Below are 21,524 nucleotides of genomic sequence, written 5' to 3'. Positions count from 1 at the left end.
CAGTCATTTGCCTTAAATGGCCTTTTTTGTGATCTGCTCTCGCATATAAAGGGGAAGGTGTGTTTCCCATTAACTCTGAAACCCACCCTCACATTCCATCCCCAGAGACACACTGGCAATTACAATGAGCCCACGGTTAGTGTGGTACTTCACACAAAGACAAAGATCCCCCGTGTAGCATCTAACAGACTGTCGGGGCACGGGCTGTTGGCGAGCACCTATGAAGGCCGGCACGGCACACGAGGGGGTGGGTGGCCAGCACCACAACCCAGCCGCCTTTGTCTCCCTCGTGGTGATGTTTCCACACTGCAGCAGGTCCTCATTTGAGACTGATTCGACCTAGGGGGGAGGCCCAGGATTGGTTCAGATAGTCGTCATTGGTGTTGGTGGCCGTGAGCGGGAATCTAACTCGGGTCACCGGGTTCATAGTGCCGCGTGCTAACCACTACATTACCACTTCATACACAGACGCACTGCTTACAAATGTGCTGAATGTACATGTGCAGTATAGATATACGTTCAAATCCATTCAAACAGAAACAAAGATTTCCTGTATTCTTGGTTCTTTCAGTAAAAGTCACGTAGAAGGGAAATAATAAAATAATAAGAATAAAACATAATAAGATAAAATAATTCTCACGACGTTTCGGCCACAACGCAAGCAGCCTTCGTCGTGAGAATTATTTTATTATGTTTTATTTTTATTATTTTATTACTTCCCTTCTACGTGACTTTACCGAAAGAACCAAGAAAATGAATCCATGCAGTCACGAAAGCTTTAAATCCAAAAAATAAATAAAAGATTTCCTGTGTCGTGTTATAAACTATAGGAGGCAGGCGATGTTAGAGAACACCTATGAGAGCTTTTTGACTTTTATTGTTCCACTTGTTTACCTGGGAAAGCCTCACCGGGTTACGTGACTTTTTCATGAGGGTCCTGCCAGGTTCTTGAAGTAGGGCCGTGATGATTGCGACGTATTTTCCAGTTGAGTAACTTGCAGTTCAGCTTTGCGAATTTGGACCTTCGCGCATGATGAGCCTACTCTTGCCAATGACAATGAAGGCTTATTAACGTCCAATTAGAAATGGATGGCACGGAATATTTAGTTATTTTGGTTATACAGCCGCACCTATAATCAGGGCAGTTGTGGGATTCGAACTGTAAACTTCTACCACTGGCCCATGGTTGTCAGTAACCCTACCTCGTCACTCTTGCCTTTACATACCATACCGGGTATTGATTTTAGGCTGAGTTGATCTCGGGGAGACCCAGGACAGGTTCAGGTGCCACTGATGCCAAGAATTGTACCCAGGTCGCTTGTGGTGGGTGCGACAAGTGGGTGCTCCCACCTCTTCCAAGTCACGTGACCAGTGTGGAAGAGTAGGCCGCCATTTAGGGGGCTCTCTCGTGCTCCCTCCTGTGGAGGGCCTTCCACCAGCAGTGGGCCGTGAGCGAGCAAACGCGAGCCTCGCCCGCGTATTATCCGCGGCGCGTGACGACGGAGAAACGCCCGCGTGCGCGAACGCGAATGGGACGGAGTTTTGCCCGCAATGCCGCCGAGCTAAGCCAATTTGCGCGATCCGACTCTAACCCTCCAGACATCGGGCAGCAGACGCGCAGGGACACGGCCTTCTCGCAGGCCCTGGTGGGCGCCGTCTGCGTCTTCTCGGAGCAGCTGCTGTCGGCGCTGACGCGCACCTACAACCCGGGCCGCGACTACGAGAGCCGCGGCACGGAGGCGAGCCGCCGCTGGCTCGAGCAGACCGCCGGCCTCGGAGCGCTCGTCAGCTTCCGCTCGCTGCTCTCGCCCCACCTGGTAGGTGTGGCCGCGGCCTGCTCCGTTGCGTATGGCTGGGATAAATAACTCGTGTGCTTGCGCCTTTGTGTTTGCGGGGTAGCACCTGTGAAGGCCGGCACGGCACGCGACACGGAGAGGGGCGGGGGGTGGCCAGAACCTCGCCCGGCCGCCTTTGTCTCACCATAGGTGCTCGCTAACAGCACTTGCCCCAACAGTCTGTTAAGGCTACACGGGGGATCGTTGTCTTTGTGCGGGCAGCGGCAGTGTAGCGGTTAGCGCGATGCGCTATGAACCCGGCAGCCCGAGTTCGATTCCCGGTCACGGCTAACACCAGTGACGATTATCTTGAACCGGTCCTGGGCCTCCCCGAGGTCGACACCGCCTCAAATGAGCACCCGGTGCGGTGTGTAAACATCGCCACTAGGGAGACAAAGGCGGCCGAGCGTGGTGTTGGCCACCTAACCCGTTTCGTGTGCCGTTCCGGCCTTCATAGGCGCTCGCTAACAGAACTTGCCCCAAGAGTCTGTTAAGGCTACACGGGGGGTCTTTGCGTGGAGTGGAAGCGTAGTGGTTAGGGCACCGCCTTATGACCACAATGACCAGATATCTGAACCGGCCCTTGGCCTCTTCTAGGTGAGTATCTGGTGCGGTGTGTAAGCATCAGCATTGGGGAGACAAAGGTGACTGGGTGGGGCGTCGGCTACCCCCCCACCCGCTTGTGTGCCATGCCTGGGGTCCTTGTCTATGTCTAAAAGGCTAAATAATTGATGTTTGTCCATGTACTTTTGTGTGTGGGACACAAATCGCTTGGTAGTTGTAGGAATCAAATCTAAATTCCATCACAGAATAACCGGCACACAGTTTTTAATGCGCATTCACGTGCACAGTACGTATCCCCGCTGTGTTGAACAACCGTTCTCAATTGCCCTTTGGCAAGCAATGATCGCTTTCTATAACAACACCTTTCCTGAGACTGTGGACATGTTTTAAGGCGTCTTACAACGTCTCACTTTTCAATGTCTCCCTGAAAGTATGACGTTTGAATCTTATACGGCAAGATGATAACGTTACGCTCTTGCGTATCTCGTTCGCAAGCGCGTTGCACGATGACAGAGCATCACTCTGAGACTTGTTTTAAATGCGTGCGGAAGGAGCAATAATTTAGCAATAAATATGCAAATACACGAATATAGTGATGATGAATTAAAAATCTTGAGATGGGTGGATTTACGTTGGCATTTTTATTCGATGCTTGCCAGATTTATTGACCTATATATTTGAGGAAGGAGGAGTGGGGGGGTGGGGGTACAATCGCGACGATGCTGGTAGCGCCATCCTTGCTTCTATACCACCTCCCCCCAACTCAGCGTCAGTGAAGGGAGCGATCCGCTAACAGCATCTGACCACGTGCTCCCCAAGGGCCTTTAAAAGGAAATGTATTTCTCTTTGTCTCATGCGATGGGTGTACGCATGCCTGACACTGCGCTTGCACACGCATGCACGTGTGCAAGCGTCCGGTCGAACGCTTTGGGGAGAACGGGAGCGCAGAGGTTTAGCTCTACGCTGCGTCACGAACCCGGCGAGCCAGAGTTCAATTCTCGCTCACGGCCAACACCGGTGACGATTGTCTGAAGCGGTCATGGGCCTCCCCTACATCGACTCGGCTTCATGAGTACCTGGTGTGCGGTGTGTAGTGAACATCGCCACTGGGAGATGAAGGCGGCCGGGCGTGGTGCTGGCCACCCACCCCCTCTCGTATGCCACTCCGGTCTTCATAGGTGTCGCTCACTAACAGCACTTGCCCCAACAAGTCTGTTAAGGCTGCACGGGGGATCTTTGGCTTTGGTCGAACGCTTGAGCGCCGCGTTAACGCGCGTCCGTGTGTCCTCGTGCGTGTTTGCATGCCTAATTGCGCGTGCGTCCTTTGTCTTCGCGATGGGTCGCGCCGGTTCACGTCGGCTCCCGGACCCAATTAAAAGAGATGGCGTGGCCATAAAATACGTCGCATGTCGGTCTGATAATGAAACGAAAGAAATCTGCGGTAAGTGATTGCAAATAGGACCACATTGCAAAAGACGCTGTCCTCGTCGCAGCGTTTTTTGCGTAAAATAAATAAACCACAATTCTAAAAAAACTGAAAATATTCGCGCTTGAATGTGCGCGCCATGGGCGAAGGTGCCCGAACAGAAGCTGATCAAATAAACGAGGCTGTAAAATTCCAGTCAATGGGAAATGTCTGCGTGTCACAACGCGCGCAACCCCAGCGCCGGGGCGATCTGTCTGCAATACTAAAATACACTGCGTGACATCACTAAGGCGAGATTGTCCGGCCCGCATTTCCCGCACACTGCATGCAAAGACGCAAAACGCACGCAACGAATTCCGGCGACGCCGTTGGCCTGTTCTCCGGCGTGAGCTGTCGGCCAAACCAGACGTAAATATTTAATGTGTCATTGCGTGCGGTGAGCAGTGCCATCTGGTGGGGCTTCTTGGGCCTGGTTCTCATCGGTGTGAGTTTGCAAAATGTTGGAAAGTTCATGCTGGGTGCAAGTTAACTCCTAGCTTGTTGGTTTGGTGTAACCTTACAACATTTCACTTCAGGTCACTTTGGGGCGGTCGGGATGGGTGGTCAGAAAATGGCAGGCAGTGTTGGGTGTTATCCCCCCCTCCCCCCCCCCCCGTATGTGTGGGTTTCCTCCACGTAGTACTCTGGTTTTCTCCCACCCTGGTAAACACGAAGTCATGGTCTTGACTAAACGTCCCAGATGCTTGTCCTTCTTGAATAAAGAGTTCCGAGACTCAGCGATGCTTTGGCGGGGGAAATAATCGCCATTGTTTTTAATTACTGTTAACAGTGTTAAAGTGTGTGAGACTACATTCTACACGTGGCCTAATGGCTCATGGGGTTGCTGTGTGTGTGTGTAAGTGGGGAGCGGTGGTGCAGCGGTCAGCACGCTGCGCTATGAATCCGGTGACCCGAGTTCGATTCCTGCTCACGGACAATACCAGTGACGATTATCTGAACCGTTCCTGGGCCTCCCCTAGGTCGACTCAGCCTCAAATGAGTACCTAGTGCGGTGTGTGATCATCGCCACAAAGGCGGTTGGACGTGGTGCTGGCCACCCACCCCCTCGTGTGCAGTGCCAGCCTTCATAGGAGCTCGCTAACAGTACTTGCCCCAACAGTCTGTTATGGCTACACGGGGGATCTTTGTTTGTGTGTCGATTCTGAACCAATATTTGTGACTTTAGACTTGAGTTCTAAACTAACCTTCTAAACTAACCTGGAAAAGGTGCAGTGTCTTACAATTAACCAAAAATAATAAGAATCGTCATTCACCATTAATTGTCAGGAATGATAGCCACACTTATGTTGGTCATAGCCAGGGACAAGAGGAGGTTACTACTGGTAGGAACCTCTTGGTTACACCAGCCGACAGGGGATTATTGTGTCCGTCCGTCGTGCATCCAAAAATGGGAGGGGAGGGGCTGGGTGGGGAGGGTGGGGCTGGGTGGGGGGTGGGAGGGGTAGGGCTGGGTGGGGGGTGGGAGGGGTGGGGCTGGGTGGGGAGGCGCTGGTCACCCCATGGTGCCCTTATAAAACTCAACGTTTAACCTACTCACGCCGGCTTGTGCTCGCCCTCACAGTCGGGCATATTTGCGGAATACACCACGCCGCCGTTGACCCTGGCAATTGACCGAAGAAATGTGTTGGGTATAAAATACAAAACAAAATTGCACATTCATTTTCCGAGCTCAGCAGTGCTGTTAGATTGGTGTGATCACACAGGCAGAGGTCCTATAATACATATCTGAATAGAATTACAGAAATATTCTCTTTTATAGCTTGGTTTTCTTGTCACTCTAGGTTTCCTACCCTATGTAAGAATAGGTAAAGGTGCAGCCCTGCAATTGCTTGTTCACGCCACTGCTGGCAGAAGCCACTGAGGATGGAGCTCTTGAGAGAGAAAAGCCCCCTTCTGTCGCCGACATTTCCACATTGGCCGGACATCTGGGATGAGATTTTTTAAAGAATTCCTGACAAAAATTGGCCAAACCTCCCAATGTTTTCAGCAGCTTGCTGAAAATGTCTCGAGTCTCAGTGAGTCGTTGCTGGTTAACACAGACAAGTACACACGAGTGTGTGTACCGTCTATATAATTATGATGACTGGACGTTGTTTCTGACTCTTGTGTTTTGCATTAGTGCTTTGAATGTTATTTTCGTTTGTATGCATCTATGTGCCCGTTTCTATGCTTGCCCGTGGACAGCATCTTGAACTGGTTATGATATTCGTTTGCGTAGCGATTTTAAATTGTTATTAATATGTCATATTACCAGCGGTTAATGCACAAACCTCCAAGCATGACGCACTACTGCACAATTGTTTAATTTGGATTTGAACTGTTGTGGAAGCCACAAATAAAAATAGCAACCCAATTGGGTATTTTTTTTTCATCTACTTGAAGTCAACGATGCAATCTCTTAATTATTGCGTGTTAAAAAAAAGTAGGTTTCGCAGTTTTATTTAATGCTTTTGAGCGTATTGAGTTTTGCAGAAGGAACTACGTAAATAAAATATGATGGCGAGTTGAGGCTGGCGTTCCGGTGTGGCTGATGAGACATTAAACCGAGGTCCTCTTCACCCTGTGGACATTAAACATCCCCTACCCCCTGCCCCCCCCCCACCCCCCCAGATAAGAACAGTGGATTTAATGGTGATGTGCCCTGGCTAAAATTTCACGACAGCTCAATAAAACATAAAATTATATCCTCTGCTTGGCCAATTTGTACATAAATCTCCTTACCCGGGTGTCGTGGTTTGTGATCGTGGAATCTGCCAGTTGCTTAATCGATCCCGCGATGCGCACCTTGAGACGTGGCCACGGGGATAATGTGCGCAACGCATATTGCGACGTTGATGATGATGACTTTTAAGACGATTCTTCTGCCGAATCTCATACCAATTTAAGGATTTGTATGCAACATCAGTGTTAATTTCAACGTAGAATTATACCTAACTTGTATACCAATGCTGTGACACAATGAGTGACGGTACAGTGGAAAGTGTCTGCGGTTGTTCTTGTTGTTGTTCCACTGCTGAGCAAAAGTTTCATGCATCCCTTCCTTTCCTTCTGTCCAGGAGTGGCTTCGTAATTCCGTGATTTCATCTCAGCATCTCTTTCGCTGCCCTCCTTTCTTCTCTCGGTATCCCCTCTCTCGTGCATGTTGTTAATCTCTCACAACTAAATCTTGACTGAAAGCTTTCGTGACTGCAAGAATTCATATTCTTTGAGTCTTTTGGTAAAGTCACGTAGATAGGTTCAAAGAAAATAACAAAAAACTACGACGTTTCGATCGCAACACCGCAAGTGGTCGTCATCAGGAAAACTAAACTTGTCAAAATGATCATAATGGGAGACAACCAATCTTGCATATTCATCTGCAAAAACTGTTTCAGGCACAATGTTCAGGCATAACCTTCAACAATTTGAGTTCAACCCCGGTGAGTCATGGACAGCTGAATGGAGTTCAAAATAACTCACAAACGAACATCTTGTTATGAAAGACCCAACGCAGATGATCGCTGGGTTTTTGATCTTCCGCGAAGCCCATGGTCCACCCGAAACCGCATCCACTGCACAAACCATGGCAGATGGGGATACCTGATGCACAATTGGAAAATAAAAACTCTCCAGTAGTGTGCGACTTGGGTCATCTAGAACAGACCGTAAAACAATGGCCCGATCCACAAATACGAAGGCGACATCACAGCGATGATGCACCACTCCGCTGCTCCTGATGCTGTTTTCTGGCTTGGCCGCTTGAATGTGAAATTGTAGTCGTTGCTCTGCATCGACATCAGCAGCCGTACGAAAGAAGGAGGGAGGAGGAGGCACCATGCTGCAGTGTGTGTGTGTGGGAATGGGGGCTCGTACATCTCCGCTGTCCAACGCCAGCTACGTTTCCCCAAAACTCGACTCACCCATTGCCCTCTCTCGCCCATCGCCCCCCTTTATTTAAATGTCAGACGCATTTCAAAAATAGTGGCGAGGCGGAAATGTTCGATTGCTAACAGATTTTAGTGTTCTCCCCCCATGGGGTTGTGCTTTTCCACATGTGGTGTGTGGGGCATTTCTACACCCCCGCCCTCCCTGCCTTTCCACTCTTTCTTCCACGTGTTCTTTGCAGAAGTTTCGAGAGAGAGAGAGAGAAAAAAAAGTTCACCAAATCCCTTAATTAGTTCTAAAACTCTGTTTGCTGTACATTTGCTCTGTGTTTTTTTTTCTTCCATTCGGTTCTTCCGTTTATTGTTGTCCCCTTAGCTCAATCGCTTCAAACAGTTTGGTCACCAAGCCTTATTCGAGCGATGCTTGAAATTCCAGATGGACAAGCGTGTGCTGAAAGGGATAGGGCCAAGAATAATACGTGAAAAACGGTAATTTTATTAAGTTAACGAATGTCTGTTCTTCGGATTAAAATATAAGCTCCGTGTGGTGTTCCTTCGAGACTGCGCATGGGAGTTTACATCTGCGTACGTTTGAAAATAAAAAAAAAGTATCTCTCTTATAATGTTTAAGCTGAAACAAATAACTTTTGGCCAGTGGCGCAGGAGCAAACTGATGAAGCTTTACTCACCCTTCCCAAAGTTCATCTCCTGCAATGGAGATCTCGCTGCGAGCTTGCTGATGTGCAGAATTTTCCAGACGCTAATTAAAATCGAACACGTGTGTGTGCGTGCGCGCGCGCGTGCGTGTGTATTTTGGCTGATGAATTGTTCCACAGATTTGACGCTTTTTCCCAAGGCCTTCGCTGCATGAAAGAAGATCGTTAAGGAGTACTTATCACAGGTCACGAGTGGGAGTTGATTTTGCTCGAAAACGACCCCGTGGTCGTTGCGTGGTGCAAGTGTTGACGTCATTGTGACATGAGTGTGTGGGTGTCCGGCATAAACACGCACACATGTGTATGTGCGTGCGCGTGCGTGCGTGCGAACGGACTGAATGTAAATTTAAACCAGTGCGCTTCCGACACCAGTTCCTGTTTTGCCTGGGCGGACATTTGTCGGCAGAGATGTTCATGCGCATCTCCAATGTAGCTTTGTCACGTATTTTCTGCAGGCCTTCCTTTAATGATGAAAAAAAAAATTACCTATGAATAACAAACACATTTGAGTGAGGTACATCAAGCCGTGGAAATGGCAACCCATAGACCGTTATGATATTCAACCTTACCTTGTTGTTGCTGCTGCTGCTGCTTGAGTTTGAATTAAGATAAGTAGTGGCTGACAGCAATAACTTACCGTGTGCATTTCTGAGCATGTGCACTTTATACTTTTAAATATTAGTGTGCACTCGTGCGTCTGAGAAATCCTTTCTCGACTGGTGACATCCTTGACCTCGCCCACGTTCACCCATGACTATGAACCATGTTTCACCGGGTTCTTACTTTGCTATTTGCTTGCAACCATTCGCTTATGTTGCTTCCAGTTCTCCATCCCAGTCGCGTTCCTACAGGTGTTCATCTCACTTGCACAAATAACGCACAAAGAGGAATTGACCACTCATGTCAAATAATAGGACCCTCTTGAAAGAGAGTCGTGAAGCCCAGTTATGTTTTTTTCTCTCGAGTGAATGGAACGTGCTATTGAATTGTGAGTAGCAGATATTTGTGCTGATTGTTCGCGCTATTAGCCTACGCGAAATTCCATTAAAATGCCATTTACATGTCATTTTCATAAATTTATTCTCACACGTACAATTGTACGCGTGCGTTGTGATCGCGAGAATATAACTTAATTAATAAATCGATGATACCTTTTTTAACGACAGTGCTTCATTTCAGCTGAAACAGTCCAAAGCACCGTTCCGGGAATTATTTAAGATTTTTTTTGTATTAACCAGTGCATAGGATTTAAGAATAAGTTAAAAGTGCAGCTGTGCAATTGCATACTCTTGCCGCTGCTGGCAGAAGGGCCCCCACTCGAGATAACTCGAGAGAGTATTTGGTCTACTCTTCCACGTTGACCTGACATGTTGGAAGAGGTGGGCATACTAACACTCCACCCCACCCACACGCCGATTGACTAACTGTGATGGGCAGAGGCGGGATGGCCAATCGAACTGGCAAACACTGGATTGCAAGTCCAGTACGCTTACCGTTACACCACGGCAAACATCCCTATTATAGCAATAAAGGGTACAATGATACGGAATTGTTGTGAAATGGCCTACCATGCACTCGAGTGGTAGTGCCTCATGCCGATAATCCCAACTCCTATCAGCGTTGTGGAAAACATCGAGTGAGAAACGAAGCCATGATCACACACCACGGCTACTTATTGGCCTGCCCTGGGGTTATAGCATTAGGCACGTATGGCCGCAGTGGTGACACTTGCTCCTCGCAGCAAGATGCAAGATGGTGCTTGGGTTCGGTTTCCAACGAGGGTAGCTTCTCTGTGTCGCGTTTGTACGTCCTCCCCACATTCCACGTGAATTTCCTTACGGGTTGTCCAGTTTCCTCCCTCGGCTCAAAATAAATGACACCCCCATGCGACGTACCAGGTGTTGAACAAAACATCCCGGTGCTGAAATATTATCTCAACGTTACACTTGAGTCGGGATTACTGCTGCAAAAAAACGCACTTGTCAGGAGCCCTCCTTCTTTCGTATGGATGGGGGGGGGAAGTAACACTTTGTATAGATGATGTCATTGTTGAATGTTAAGGTCATTTAAACGAATCCAAAGCGGCATTAGACGCCATACGGATTGCAGCGACACCGCCGTTGTGTGCGTGAAAAATCGCCTTGAAGACCCAGCGGTGCCCTCGGCGGTCAAACGAGCGGAGTAGCAAATGAACGAGTGCGCACTTGCGTTTCAGGCGGACGAACGCAGCATGCTGGAAGACACGGTCACCGCCCTGCAGGACCTGGAGAGGGTGTCCTTCGTGTTCCGACACGTGGAGAAGGAGCTGCCAGTTTCCAGTGAGGCCTCTGCATGCGCTCACACACACGGCGCGGACACACGCCAAAACGCACGTTCGCCTTGCCCCTTGCGACTGCAGTGCTGAGCGAGTGAGGCGTGCGTGCGACTGATGTGGCAGGTTGCAAGGGTTTTTTTTTTCCGGATGGCAAACTCCGAATTTGTTGTTCTCCTGTAAAATGCCAAAGCGGTGCCGTTTCCGTGTCTTTACTTACCCTCGCTGGGGGTCAAACACAACGGTGAACAGAACCACGATGTAGATTTACACAAACTAATGGGGGAGGGGTTGGTTCGGATGTTCTCCGGCTGTGATCTAAAATACTTTCACGGAAGTCGTCCTTAATTCAAACTGATATCTCCACCCACACCACCCTTGGCTGGTAAGCACTCCCATCAACCTTAGCCACCCATATTCTTTAGTCCCCCTGTCCACAACAGCAGCTCTTTGCCTCAGTTTCCATTCATCCTGTTCGGTCTGGAGCTTTCGTCCTCATTTCACCACGCACCGCCTTCCTTGAAGTCATCGATCAGCATCGTCTCCTTCCTGCCTCTTGGCCTCTTTTCCGACATCCTTCCATCTCAGAACTTCCTTCACCTCGATAAAAAAAAAGTTTCCATTCCACATCGGTGGCCTCTACTCGATTGTTTTGCTTCGGTTTCTCTCATTTCCCTTTCTCTCTGTTTCCATCAGACACGCACGCTCACATCTCGACACATTCCAGGCTTTTTATAGTCCACCCAAACTGACCATAAAATCCACTACTGTCTCCCTGTCATCATATGCCTGAAGAAGGCCGTCGATCTTTCCTCTGCTATTTAAATTGTCCTGTTATTTCATTGTCTTCTCAAGATGTATGTATGTTGAACTTCTTTCGCACCGTACGTAGCCAACCATGCTAATCATAGGTGCGGTTTTGAAAGTAGCGGATTTTTGTGCAGATTGTTCGCTCTATTAGCCTACATCAAATGGCATTGGCATATAATTTACATATAATTTTCATGAATTGATTTTCACACGTACGATTGTATCCAGTATTATCATCAGGAGAATATAATTTAATTAATGAAGCTGATATTGAAAGCTCTATAGTGGTGATGGCAAGTTTGTTCGATTGTGAATATGCATATCAGGCACCAAATTTGAAAGTGAATGGGGCTCCACTTCTTCAATTATTAAATATGTTTGAGATGAGTGAATATTTGGAGAGTTACGTATATTTAGTGTAGAGTTATAACACTTGGAAAGCATTGTCACGATTCAAGAATGCAAATGTATTGAGAATTTAGTTTTTTACAATTCTGTGAATGATAATGATTGTTCTTCTTTGTTCTTTCGGTAAAGTCACGTAGAAGGGAAATAATAAAAAAAAAAAAAAAAAAAAAAACATAATAAAATAATTCTCACGACGTTTCGGCCACAACGCAAGCAGCCGTTCTCATGCGTTGTGGCCGAAACGTCGTGAGAATTATTTTATTATGTTTTATTTTTTATTTTTATTTTTTTATTATTTCCCTTCTACGTGACTTTACCAAAAGAACCAAGAAGATGAATCCCTGCAGTCACGAAAGCTTTAAATCGAAAGATAATGATTGTATCGTAGCTGCGGTGGTGACAAACCCATGAAATACAACATGCATGGGAATCACGTCGATTTCTCACACGTGCAAATGTTTGCACTTGACTCACGAGTCTTGAGAATCACTGTAAATCCATCGGTGAATCGCTGCATCATTCGCCACCCGAATGCATGCACCGTTTGCTGACCGCTGCATTGGCAGCGATGCACAAGCGCAGCCCAACCAACAACAAACTCGGCACACTCGTCAACGGACACTGCCCCAAAAGATAGATTGATAGATTTCGATTTTATTTATGTCAGCATGAAGGGCCCAATAAGCTGCTAGGCTGTCTTTCATGAGCGTCCTGCCACTGTACAGTTGTTGTAGAGTTCAGATCTTTAAAAAAAATATATAATCAGTGAGATTTCAGGCAATGGACCTTCTGCACACTACATGTGCTGTTGACCCTAATGTACGTATTATCATTATTCACCATAAAGCCATAAGTGTTCAGTGCTGTCACCACCTCGCCAAGTGCAGTCGTATTATCTCGGTGAGTGCAGCTCTCCCTGGCAGCGTTCTAGCTTCTATCAGGGGAAAGTTCAAGACCCTCCACCATTATTCACAATGACGATCTGGCGTCACAGCCAACAATCCCGAACATGAAAACACAAACCCTGCAATACAAGTCATACTGGAATAACACCGACTATGTGAAACATGTTGGGCAACACCTTGATGTGTTTTAGCAAATTAAAACACCAGTCACTCAGGGATTTGCAGTTCAGGTTTCATCTTGCGTGCAAATCACGGTTCTATTATTGGAAAAGTGAATGCTGCATAGACAAGTGTCATCCTGTAATTGAGATCCCTGGTGCTCTCCCGCTCGACTCACATGTGCTACCTGTTGAGAACATTACTCACTTGTCAGCCATAGGTTCTCGACAAATACCCCCTGGTACTGGATTCATTTCAACCTGTGATATTGTTTTTTTTCTCTCTCTCTCTCTGAGTTTATTTATACATTGCATGTGTTTTTCTTAAGTGTGCTTGATATCGTTCAAAAGACGGATCAAACAGTGAGAATGATAAAAAAAAAATTAACATTGCACCCTCTCTCTCTTCCTGTATCAACACATTTTAAAGGGGCACCCCCAGTGGCAGCTTTCCCTGTGGGTACAAAGTGACTCAGCACCTGGCCTGGCAACAGGCATTAGTCTGCCAGTAAGGGGGCGATGCTTGCCATGTACAATCCCCATTGGCATATGTGTGGGTCATTTTTTTTACTTGGAAAATTTGTACCCTCACAGAGACAAGATATTGACTCTCTAAATGTATTGCTACCGAAGGATAATGCATCTAAGCTGGACCCAAAGAGTGACCAACGCAGAAGTTAGAAAGAGGTTGCACATAGAAGAAGACAACCCGATGATGCAGGCAATGGTGAGAAGGAAACTGGCACAATTTGGACACCTATGTAGGATGGACAACAACTGTAAAACTAAAAGTGTGTTGTTCGGAAAACAGAAGGAACCAGAAAGAGAGGAGGCCCTAACAGAGAATGGCTTGATGACGACATAAGAGACTGTTTGATGGCATTGGGGCCCCATCAACATGATAAGAGACTTGTGTTTTTGTTGTTTGTTATAGCAGTGCATTGTTGTCACAACGAGTTCGCAGTGTGCAAGTGTAACGCGTGTCACACTTGCTGTGGCTTGGCTCTCCAACACACCGGTGTGCTGTACGAGTAACGAACTGGCACGCTCTGTTTTATGTGACAAACATTACTAATTAGCCGTGTCGGGTGGTGGCGGGTTTAACGACACATTCATATATTTACGCGATCTAACCCTCCCCCCCAAAAAACCCTGTATTATACTGGTCAACAAAAAAAACCCCTTTTTTCTGGCCTGGACTTTTGCAGCTGTTTTAGACTAATTGCAGGGTGCTGATTCCAAATCTGATCTCAGATTTGCTCTATCACATCTCATTTTATGCTATTGGCATACCCCATTTTCATTGATTTTACCCGAAATTAACTCTGTCACTTATGATTGCAAGTTGTTGCGAGCCAGTGACTGCTTTAGTGTTAAAATATGGTGCTGTATTTTTAGCATAGTGTGTTTATAATATCATTTTATGTAGATATCCACATTTATTTAATATTTTCTTCTGCAGTTTTCATTGAAAATGCAATGTTTGATATCTCAAAAACCTGATGTGATAGACAAAAACTGATGCCAGATTTGGAATCAGCACCCCAAAATTACCTTACAACCGTTGGAACACCTTATGCTAGAAAAAGTGTGTTGACCAGTGTTATGGGTAACGCTTGTGTGTGCGGGTGCTGACGAGCACGCGTGTCCGCGTGTCCGCGTGTCCACGTGTCCGCGTATCCGCGTGTCCGCGTGGGTGCAGACATGCCCATCACCTACGAGGTGGAGGGGACACGGCAGGGCGTGCGTGTGGCGTTCTGTCTGGAAGGCAGCTACTTCTCCATGCTGCCGCCGAGGCTGCAGATGGGAGCCGCGGTGCGACTGCACCCTGTGCTCTTCACCCAAGGTGTGTACACTCACACGTGACTATGCACACACACACACGTGTAGGAGCGGTGGAGCAGCGGTTCGCACACTGTATGTATGTGTGTGTTGAACTTCTTTCGTGCCGTACGTAGCCAACCGTGCTAATCGGTGGTGCGGGGGAAGGACAACAAACTAAACACAAAAAGCTGTTCTAGATGAATTACTTTTCAATCTATATTTAAAAGTGCATAGCTCCAATGGCTTCATAATATCGCAAGGAAAGACGTTTCAGACGGCTGCAGAAGCGCATCTGAAAGAGTTGCGATCCGGTGACCGTCTTGGTTCGATGGCCAGCCAATAGCCGCTGCTGCTGCGATGATGACCGGAGTTCGCGTGATGGTTTATGCTCCTTGACGAGATAAACAAGATATTGTGGTTCATTAGTGAAAGCACTCTGTGTAATGAAGGCGACCTTATAACCACACTGTGTTATGCACCGAGTGATCTGAGTTTGATTTCTAGCCACAGCCAACATCCATCGTGAGTGATTTTTTAATCGGTCCTGGGATTCCCCCCCCCCTTCACCGATGTGTATTGACCAGCTTGGTGAAGTATGGTCAAATCAGCCCCATTAACGGCAGGACGTGAGGAGGCCTTCATCCAGTGGTAAATTGACAGAGGCTGTAATTTGTATTTATTTAGGATGTATCGTACAGCCATTTGAAGGCCGCCTTATGCTGCTGTGTTGGAATTGGTGGTTGTTTGACCATACTTCGCCATACCGGTGTCCGTGGTGGAGGTGAAGGGGGGGGGGTTGGCCCGGGACTGGTTCAGCTGTCACTTGTCGCTGAATTTAGCCACACTCAAGAATCGAACTTGGGTTGCCAGGGTTTATAGCGCAGTGCGCTAACCACTATGCCACTGCTCCAACCATTTTTTTAGTATATGCATGTTCACTCAGGTGCCGCTCACAATTCAAGTTTGTTATTTTGAGGGTAACACCTAGATTTATTAATGTATCTGTTCAACTGCTAGCGCTCCAAGTTTAAATAAAATCACTCGATATTTCAAGGTTGCTCAACACAGTTGAAAAATGCATTACCGTCAATACAGAGTCATGGTGTGAAGCAGTGGTTCTCAACCGGGGGTACGTGAACCCCTGGGGGTACATGGCAATGTCCCAGCGAGTACTTGAGGTGTTTTATTAATGTATGAAGTTGTATCATACATGAGAGTCATTGGTGAAAAATTACGTGTGAATCTGCCAATGTGAAATAGCTACGATAACATGTAAATCCATATGGTAACCTAAAACGATATGAATGACCTTTCTGAACTCATTGATCGTGAGCAATGCGGGTTTACGAGATTAACCAGCGAGCGCGAACAAATTACGTCACATGTGCAGAGAGTCCTGTGACATTTTTTTTTATTCGCTTGAAAGTTACTCGCTAGTTAGGACACCTCACACAATGAACAATCGGTTAAAATATTAACGTTCATTATTCATAACATACATTTTTCAGAACCATTTTGGGTCGGGCAACGGGTGGGGTGCACTCGGCTGAAACAAACTTCAACAAGCGGGGTTAAAGTAGCCAAAAAAAGGTTGGGAACCACTGAGTATTTAGAGGCATAGACGCACAGAAGGGAAGGAGATGCTAATCTACTCTTTCGGATTTATACAGGGTGCTTAAAAAAAATGTGAACACTTCTGAAAATTTGCAACAACACCTCAAGAAATGTGCCTCTGGGCTCTGGAGACCAGGCACGTGTTGACAACGATGGCAAAGAAGTGGAGACTCTTTGACTTTTTGAAGCTATTAACATTACATTTGTTATCATGTTACAGTGTATCATCCGTTCTTTTTCCAGTGTTAACTTTTTTTTTAAGCACCCTCTAAAGCACCTCGTCTAGGGCGCTTTAAAATGCAAGCCGAGATCCTGAGCAGCCTGGGAACTTATCTTAAAGGAATTTTTTCATATAACGCCTTAACAACGGAGCTTTACAAGGAATTAACTGCGAAGGTTAATGGTTGAGGTGGGGTGAATGAAACGGATGAGAGGAAGCAATGGGGGGCAAATCCGTGATGATGCGTGACATCGATGAAAGCGAAATCGACGACGGAAAATGATGATGATGATGGTGAATGTATCGAATGAACGGCGAATGAGTGAGAGGCATGTGATGAGGAAATGAAGAGGGAAAAGTTACGGCGGTGGTTATGAGGGGGAGACTCAGGGGGTCGTGGGGTGAGCTCGGGAACAATCAGTGAGCTTTGAGTGAGGAGCGGAAACGAGTGATCGAAGGTGACTGCTTCATGTTAAAATGAGACCATTGTCTATTGACTTCAACAGCAGAAGTAACAGATTGAGAGGAGTGCGTGGTCCAAGAAAAAGGAAACTTTACTTTTCCGTATGCATATTAAGTGCCCAACACTGTGGCACGAGCATTACAAACACGGTCTTCGATCAGCGCGTTTCAGAGGTCGCAAACGGGTTTTGATTCCTTACCCGTACCCGGCCGCACCAGGGTCGCAAACGGGTACCCGTACCCGTACCCGGCCGGGTACAGGTAGCCGGGTATCGGGTAGGGTACGGGTATCGGGTACCCGGTTGCGACTTCTGGCGCGTTTGGCTACGGTGCGAAAGAAGTTCAACATACGAAAGAGGTTCAATTTACTTACATCCCAAATGTATCGTTTAAACCACGTGTAAAAATACACTGCACATGCTCACACCACACACGTACACCACACACACTAGACAATCCAAAAAAAAAAATCTGCGGCGCGTGTCCGATTGTCTATTGACAGTTCCTAGATATTGCACGCAGTTTGGCTCGAAAGCTTTTAATACAAGTCGCTCCAAAGTTTTGGAACCACCTTGTTCTGTCTCTTGGCATCTCCATTTTGTCATCTCTGTTCTCGCTTAAACTGACTCTATTAGGATCACAAAAGTTCAAGTGTGAATGTAATTGTTCAACATAATTGCTCAAATTAAGTGTGTTTAAACAAAAAAAACCCGGTGTAATTGTTAATACGGAATGCTTTGCTGCTGCTGCTGTTGCCTGCCAGTTAAGTAAGTCACCCTTGAAAACGAGATTAATTGCCTGAATGAGCGTTACTCTGGAAATAAACTTCTGATTTTGACAAACACGTGCACGCACACATTAACAAACACATCGAACACTCACACGTGCACGCACTATTCACCACGCATGCAAACAACATGCGGACGTGCTCATACACACAACATCTATTTGTGAATGATGCTGGCCATAGGCATGAATCAGACTCAAGTTTCCAGGTTCGTAGCGCAGTGCACTAATTACTCACACAAACACAGAGATACAAATGCGCACGCACACACGGCACACACATAATTGTTTCAATGAGATATTATTTCTTAACTAAAAAAAACTTTTTTTATTTCACCAGGTTAAGGGCCACTGAGCTATGTAGCTCTTTTTCGGAAGCAACCTGGCCACACATGATAGCTCAACGAAGTGGCTTATTGCGTGAAAATTTACAGCAGCCAAAAACTCTAAACGCGTGTTTCTAAATGTGGAGGGAGAAATCGGAGGTCCCAGAGAAAAGTCCACGAGACGATGGGAAGAGAGAGACACGCAAACTCCAAAAATAGAGCAGGCGTCAGGGTCGGGATCGAACCCACGACCTCCTGCATACCAGGCGAGGGAGTTAACATCTCGCCACCGTGGCGCCCCTAGCTATACAATATGAATACAGTGTTGTTAACTTGGCAAGCGTGGCTTTAAATGAAATACCTCTGTGGCAATTGTTTTTCAATCTTTAAACAAAAAACCCCCCAACAATAGCACACATGTGTATGAATAATTATCAAGTCCTGCACATTGTCAGATATCTCTTCCGGCACTTGAAACTGCTTTAGATTTCCCTCCCGACCTTGCAGATTTCCTGTAGGTTCTGGCTCCACTTTTAAGGGGACTTGTAATACTTTCTCTTTGTAAGCAGGTCCTGCAGGACTTGCGTGAAGGGCTAAAAATAGAATGCTACAGTGCAGGAGCTGGGAGGAAAGGGAAGTCGCAGATCATGATCTTGCATCATTCGTAAAAACATCCACGCTTCTATTTATCTACTCGTGTTATCTTTTTTCAGCGACTTTCTCCAGCAGCAGCAGCAGCATCATCATCATCATTATTATTTTATATAATCCAATCCCCATCTCTTCTTCCTCCTGTTTCCTGTCGCTGTATTTGTGTTTCCCTCTCCGTGGGGCCTCGTGTGAGTTTACACTTGTACAGAGATTGCCCAGAAAGTGACCCCTCCACTCCTCCTCCTCCCGCCGCCCCAGAAATCCGGCACAGCTGCCGTTGAAGCCCTCTGCTCCTCAACGCGACCCATCGCACACCCTCCCGCTAACTCACGAGATCGCATTCGGCTGAAATTGTGTCCACATCTCATAGTTCGTAACTCACGCCGTGCATGTCAATTGGACACAGCGGTGTTTTGCGGTACTTTAAGAAGTGGTGATGTGAAGCATTGTTTGCGGGTGTCCGTGTGTGTGTGTCTTTGTTTGGTGGGGGAGTGGTAGAGTATACTCTTAGTTCTTTCGGTAAAGTCACGTAGGTAAAAAATGAAACAAAAATTAATAAAAAATAAAACAATAAAAATCACGACGTTTCGGAGGCAACACAAGCTTCCGTCTTCTGAAGACGGAGACTTGTGTTGCCTCCGAAACGTCGTGATTTTTATTGTTTTATTTATATTAATTTAAATTTAGTTTTTTACCTACGTGACTTTTACCGAAAGAACTAAGAGTATGAATCCTTGCAGTCACGAAAGCTTCAAATCTAGAGTGGTAGAGTAGCCATTACCACGCTGCGCTCCGAACCCGGCGACTCGAGTTCGATTCGCCGCTCATGTCCAACACCAGTGATGATTATCTGAAACAGTTCTAGGTCTCCCCTAGGTCGACTCAGCCTCAATTGAGTACCTGGTGCGATGTGTAGGGAGACAAAGGCGTCCGGGCGTGGTGCTGGCCACCCACCCCCCCCCTCGTGTGCCATTCCGGCTTTCATAGGTGCTCACTAAAAGCATTTTTTCCAACATTCTGTTTAGGTTTGAAGTTTTCGTGACTGCAAGGATCCATACTCTTTGGTTCTTTCGGTAAAGTCACGTAGGTGAAATTAAAATAAAATAAAAAAATAAGAATAAATTTTAAATTAAATTAAATAAAAATAGAAATAATTAAATTAAATCACGACGTTTCGATTGCCACACAAGCAATCATCATCAAGTGTGATTTCCACACCTGATGATGATTGCTTGTGTTGCATTTGAAACGTCGTGATTCAATTTAGTTATTTCTATTTTTATTTTATAAAAAAATTATTCTTATTTTTTCACCTACATGACTTTACCGAAAGAACCAAAGAGTTTTGTTTAGGCTGATTCCTTCGTTAAGGAGTGATTCCTGATTTTTTTTTTTGTTATTCTGGTAAATTCAAATATCAGGAACATTTTTAGAAGATTCAAAAAAAAATTTGTTTCAGATTATTCTGAAAATGGAAGTGACATCACAAATATGAATGATGTTACTTCCGCTCTTTGCCCGCCAAAAATCGGAACACGTGGCATCGCGTGATGCCACTTTCGTGAGCACGAAGACACAAATATATCATTGACTATGAATTATCTGAAAATTCTGAAAAATATATAAAATTTCGTCCATAAATCAGAAAGTCCAATAACCGAAGCATGTGCATAAGTATATGTCATGAAAAAGCAACGGAATGTGAAGGCGGAAAAAGTTATCTAATAAAATTTATTTGAATAGTGACCCTGAATCATCAAATTGGGAGGGGTACATTATTACATCTTGGATGATCACCATTCACAAAATAATATATTATATATTACTCTGGCCTGTTGCCCCTCTTGGGTCAATTCGGGCTGAAACGATGAGTTTGTTCAGTGAATTTGACAGTTAAATGAGTGCTTGTTTTTTCATAGCGCAAACTTCAAAAACTGCTGGCTCTCGTTAAGTTTGTGCCTTTTTTCAAACTATGGTTACACTGACAAGGCACACCTCGTAGGAAATGTTCTTATTGAATGCTGCGCCATCCATCAATGGCGGCCTCAAACTAAGAAATTGCCAGGCTGCGACATCACAGCGCTGCACTTGAAAGATGCTAAAAAAAAACGCACGTTACGTCCGCAACTTCTGACCCCCTCCGAGGGATTTTTGGCAGTCGGTCGGACGGCGTGCGGGTCTGGCTGCGTGAGACACAACGAGGCGGTTGTGCCTGGTTGGAATTTGAAATGTCCCCAGTCGATGACGTCTGCAAAGACCCAAACTGTTCAGACTCGCAACTCTGGAATCTGCAAATAGTCTGGGTCAAGTTGAGGTTAACCATCACTCGCAAATGCACGAAAATTGATTCTTCTGTTGGACACCGTGTTCAAAACCCCCGTGGTTGCCATGGATATTGCACCATGCTGTTATTTATTGTCCTTAAATATAAATGATAAAGCATGGACTTCTGCGGACACATGCAGCTGCTCTTTCTTATTGTGGTCACTTTATTTTCAGTGCCTTCCTGCCAATTCTAGCTGACTCATTCATTGGTTTATAACAAATCAATGCATCATTACATGTCTGGTACACACACACACACA

The 21,524-nt window shown here is 46.2% G+C and overlaps 1 protein-coding gene across 5 annotated transcripts in view; it reads left to right on the top strand.

Annotated features, from left to right (window-relative positions):
- The window catches only part of LOC144724950 (phosphatidylinositol 3,4,5-trisphosphate-dependent Rac exchanger 2 protein-like), a 210,747-nt gene that overhangs the window by 176,602 nt on the left and 12,621 nt on the right, over positions 1-21,524 (top strand). For all 5 annotated transcript variants that reach the window (XM_078604290.1, XM_078604292.1, XM_078604291.1 and 2 more), the window contains exons 33-35: positions 1,600-1,817; positions 10,680-10,782; positions 14,759-14,902. In XM_078604290.1, coding sequence (XP_078460416.1) covers positions 1,600-1,817; positions 10,680-10,782; positions 14,759-14,902 — 465 coding nt within the window. The remainder of the gene's footprint in view (positions 1-1,599; positions 1,818-10,679; positions 10,783-14,758; positions 14,903-21,524) is intronic.

Source organism: Lampetra planeri, chromosome 22, assembly GCF_965212315.1.
Source record: "Lampetra planeri chromosome 22, kcLamPlan1.2.h2, whole genome shotgun sequence".
NCBI lineage: Eukaryota > Metazoa > Chordata > Hyperoartia > Petromyzontiformes > Petromyzontidae > Lampetra > Lampetra planeri.
Note: the sequence above shows the minus strand (reverse complement) of the source record. Positions and strands in the feature narration are given on the sequence as shown.